Source organism: Eimeria acervulina, genomic scaffold, assembly GCF_000499425.1.
Source record: "Eimeria acervulina Houghton genomic scaffold, Eah_scaff386, whole genome shotgun sequence".
In the NCBI taxonomy this organism is placed as follows: Eukaryota; Apicomplexa; class Conoidasida; order Eucoccidiorida; family Eimeriidae; genus Eimeria; species Eimeria acervulina.
Window position 1 is genome coordinate 20,001 of NW_013547345.1, and position 4,472 is coordinate 24,472.

At 46.4% G+C, this 4,472-nt stretch overlaps 1 protein-coding gene across 1 annotated transcript in view; it reads right to left on the bottom strand.

Annotated features, from left to right (window-relative positions):
- Window positions 1–1,676, bottom strand: part of EAH_00036100 (hypothetical protein, conserved) — a gene marked incomplete at both ends in the record, with an annotated part of 6,247 nt that extends 4,571 nt beyond the window's left edge. The window contains 6 exons of the mRNA XM_013392080.1: window positions 53–221; window positions 439–477; window positions 615–919; window positions 1,061–1,199; window positions 1,333–1,406; window positions 1,617–1,676. Of these exons, the coding sequence (XP_013247534.1) occupies window positions 53–221; window positions 439–477; window positions 615–919; window positions 1,061–1,199; window positions 1,333–1,406; window positions 1,617–1,676 (786 nt within the window). The remainder of the gene's footprint in view (window positions 1–52; window positions 222–438; window positions 478–614; window positions 920–1,060; window positions 1,200–1,332; window positions 1,407–1,616) is intronic.
- Window positions 1,677–4,472: the final 2,796 nt, after the last annotated feature.

The following is a 4,472-nucleotide window of genomic DNA, read 5'->3' on the forward strand; positions in this document are numbered from 1 at the left end:
ATTTTGCGCCCGTTGATGCATTTTAGGGTTTAGGGTTTAGGGTTTAGGGCACCTGAGTGGCTTCTTTCTGCGTCTGTAGCCAGTGAAGCTGCTGCTGGTTTTTGTCTTTTAAATATAAATTTTCTGCTTCTAAACCCCCAATCCTTTCATGCAAACTTTTCGTTTGTGCGTCGTGTAGACGCTGAGAGGCGCAAAGCTTCCGATTCTCAAACTCCAGCCGCCTAAACCACAAACCCTAAACCCTAAACCCTAAACTCTGAGTCTAGGCCGTAGCCGCTCATTTCAGGCCCTTGCGCCCAATCATAAACCCTAAACCCTAAAACATATACCCTAAGCATAAACTCTAGACGATGGCCTGCAAATTCCAAACCCTAAACCCTAAATTCTAAACCCTAAACCCTAAATCCTAAACCCTAAATCATAAACCCTTTTTTTCACCTGACTTCTCGAGACGGTTGGGCGTTCCCTTCAAAGAACCTGCAGAATAAACAAAACCCTAAACCCTAAACCATAAATCGGTGTCCCATTCAAAGAATCTGCAGAGTAAACAAAACCCTAAACCCGATGTCGTTAACCCTAAACCCTAAACCCTAAACCCTAAGCCCTAGACCTACTGGATGATGCTATGAACGGTTTTTTCTTTTTTTGTGCCTTCATACGCAGCAAGAAGTTGCTGTATAATCTCAGATTCTCTAAGTTTTGCTTCTTTTTGTGTATTTCTATCTTTTCGCTGTTGTTTGTCGCTTTTCTTCCAATCAAACAGAGGTGTCAGTATGTGAGGAGGCGCTGCTGCTGTTTTTTGTTTGTCTTCTTCGCCTTCTTCTGCAAACCCTAAACCCTTTCGCGACCCTTCTCCTAAACCCTCCACTAAAACACTTCTCTTCAGCTGGTCTCCATATTGCCGCAAAGCAGACACTTCCTGAAACGCAAACCCTAAACCCTAAACCCTAAACCCTAAAGCTCAAGGAGTACAGGAAGTCGTTACAGAACACAGTGAGTTTGACATGTAGGGGCCAACCAAAAAAGGCTAGGATTTAGGGTTTTAGGGTTTAGGGTTTACAGATTTGAGTTGCTTGTGATAAGGGGTTTCCATCTCCTCTTCTGTCTGTACACCCAAACAGCGACTTAAACAGAGGCGAGCCAATTGATTCGGTGTACATGCAGCAGCAACTTCAGCTTTATAATCTCTCTCAGGCATCCTGAAACACAAAACCCTAAACCCTAAACCCTAAACCCTAAATCCTGGTGGGGCCAAGCCGTCAGTGACCACAAACTGCCTCCCCGCGAACGTTCAAAGAAGATTTTAGGGTTTAGGGTTTAGGGTTTGCGTACCTGATGCTGTAATCTTCAGATACTGTACGAACGCTCTTCTCCAGTCGTTGTTTAGCAGTCTTTGCATCGATAGTCTGCGGCCCACCCCAAACCCTAAACCCTAAACCCTAAACCCTGAACCCTAAACCCTTAAAATTATATCTTACTTATACACTGCAGGGGTAAAAGATGCAAGTGAAGCTTCCGGCACAGAGTTAGGGTTTACGATTTCAAGTTCACAAACCAACGGTTTATCGACTTTTAATTTCCAGGGTTTAGGGTTTAGGGTTTAGGGTTTCGCCGACCATACGGAGTAGAACGTTAAGGGCTTCCTTCCCGCTAGAGGCGGAGTCCTCCACTTCCATACTGCCCCACATTTTTAGGGTTTAGGGTTTAGGGTTTAGGGTTTGCCGGGGCAGCTCTGTTTAGCGTGCTGAAAGCTCAAAAAGGGCTGCTGCTGCCTCTGCAACTGCCTCTGCTGCTGCAGCTGCCGCTGCTGCTCCTACTGCTGCTTCTGCTACTGCTGCTCCTGCTGATGCTCCTCCTGCTGATGCTCCTCCTGCTGATGCTGCTGCGGTTGCTGCTTCTACTACTACTGTCCCTACTGCTGCTGCTATTGCAGCTGCTGCTGATGCTGCTGCCGCCACAGCAGATGCTGCTGCTCCCCCTGCTGCTGGTGCTGCCCGCTGCTGCTGCGGCTGCAGCGGGTGCTACAGGATGCAGCTAGTCCTGCCTTTATCGGGGTGTATGTATTGCTGGGTTGACGGAAGCCTGTTCGAAGGTTATGGTTTAAGGTGTAGGCTTGAGGGTTTAGGGTTTAAGGTTTGCAGCCAGCAGGTTGCTCAGCATTCCCCTCTTTGAGTTATTTGTCGCCAAACAAAAACAAAAATAAATTTCAACAGATGCAGAAGGTAAGAAAATTTCAGATTCCGGGGGCCCTCAAGTAAGCCGCTAGTCGAGCGCTAAACCCTAGGCCTCAAACCCTAAACCCTAAACCCTAAACCCTACACTGAAGAGACAAGGCCCTCCATTTATTAAAAATTGACTAAGAGAAGAGTCATCATCGAAGAAAATGGAGTTTAATGTTTATTAATGAAGACAAACTGCTGCTGTTGGCGCTGCTGCTGCTGCTGTCCTGAGTAAGGCCCAGCTGCCTGTACACTCAGTGTGCGTTATTGTTTTATGAAAATCTTTTTAAAGAAGACAATGAACAAGAAATATTTATACTGTATTTATAAATTTAATCCATAAACCCTCAACTCTAAACCCTAAACCCTTCACCCGCCGCGTAGGGCCCCTTAACCCGTTGCGGCCTTCTGATCTCTGGGGGCCCCCCGTGGGCGCCAAACCCTAAACCCTTAACCCTAAACCCTAACATCTAAACCCTTAACACAGAATCACAAACCCTCAACTGTTAATCTCTAAACCCTAAGCTCTCAACCCTGGACTCTAAACCCCCAAAAACGTAAACCCTGCGCCCTAAACATAAACCCTAGACCCTATATCCTAAACCCTTAATCCTAAACCCTAAACCCTAAACCGTAAATCCCTTAACTGTCGCCAGAGGGGGAGTCATCGATGCCTCCAGAAGACTGCAGTCGGATGCAAGGGAGGCAAAATGCTCTTTAAAGAAACCCTAAAGAATCTGAGCCCCTTCTCCCCAGAGTATGACTGGGAACGAAGAAGGATATAATCTCTATGGGACCCTAAACCCTAAACCCTAAACCCTAAACCTTATAGCCCTTTCTCCCGCTCCCCTCCCCCTCCCTACTCCCCCTAGGAGCAGGCTCTGTAATCAAGGAAGCAATAAGGCCTGCAACAGAATGAAGATATTAAGAAAATTGAAGATAGTAGAAATAACGGGTCCCATAGATATAATCTTTTTCGTCTCCATTCGTCCTTTGCATGCAGGTTCAGGGCTTGGGGATAGGGAAACAAATACAAAGGGAGGCACAGTGAAAGCAGTTGCAACGCAACTTGTTGCTGTAACTACACCTAAACCCTGAGTGCTTAAACCCTATACCCATAGCCCTAGGCCTAAACGCTTCAGAAACCGTACTCTATAAACCCTAAACCCTGAGTGCTTAAACCCTATGCCCCTGTAGCCGTAAACCCTACGCTGTAGACCGTAAACCCTGAATTCTTACACCTAGTACCCATGGTCCAGGGCCTAAACCCTATCAGAATCCCTATGCTACAGACCCTAAACCCTGAATGCTTAAACAATGTACCCCTATAGCCGTAGGTCTTCATAAACCCTACGCTTTAGACCCTAAACCCTGAGTGCTTAAACCCTATACCCATAGCCCTAGGCCTAAACCCTATGAGGAGCCCTACGCTACGAACCCTAAACCCTGAGTGCTTCCTATACCCCTATGGGCGTAGGTCTTCATAAACCCTACGCTTTAGACCCTAAACCCTGAGTGCTTAAACCTAGTACCCATATCCCTAGGCCTAAACCCTATCAGAATCCGAAAGCTACAAACCCTAAGCCCTGGTTTGCTTTAACCCTATACCCCTATAGCAGTAGCTTTTCATAAGCATTACGCTAAAGACCTTAACCCTGAGTCACAGACGTTAAACCTGAGGAAAAATATGAAAGTGCCGTGCGGGTAAAAGCCGTAAAACCCGGCATGGCGGCACTCTGGCTCGGGTATACAATGGCATAGGCAAGCATTAGTCGGCTGGGCGGTTGCTGTCGTTCGCTGCTTATGCAATAGGCGAACGACAAGGAAATAATTACTCTTATACTGAAGTAACGGAAAGGCGCTGATAGGCAAACAAACAACGTACTTACTACAAAGGAAGAAGTTAGGGGTTGCTCTGTGGTACACCCCAGCGTGCAACAGCTGCATGTAAGAAACAGAAAATCGCAGTGAAGACAGACGAACCGAGGCAAGAAAGTCTGACTCCCAACTCAGCTTGAAAATTCATAGAAAGAACGTGAAAAAGAATGCCTTTAAACTAACTTATCATGGTTCCATTTCCCATAGTCTTTGGCTAGGCTAGCTAGAATGTATAATGTACAGCATTACCTTGATAGCGGCATGCTGCATTATTGTCAACGCATCATGTACCTGTCTGTATAGGATGTCTTTCAAACGACGTATAGTTCTAATACTTGAACCGGATGCTGGGCAATCAGAACAGTTTCATCACCA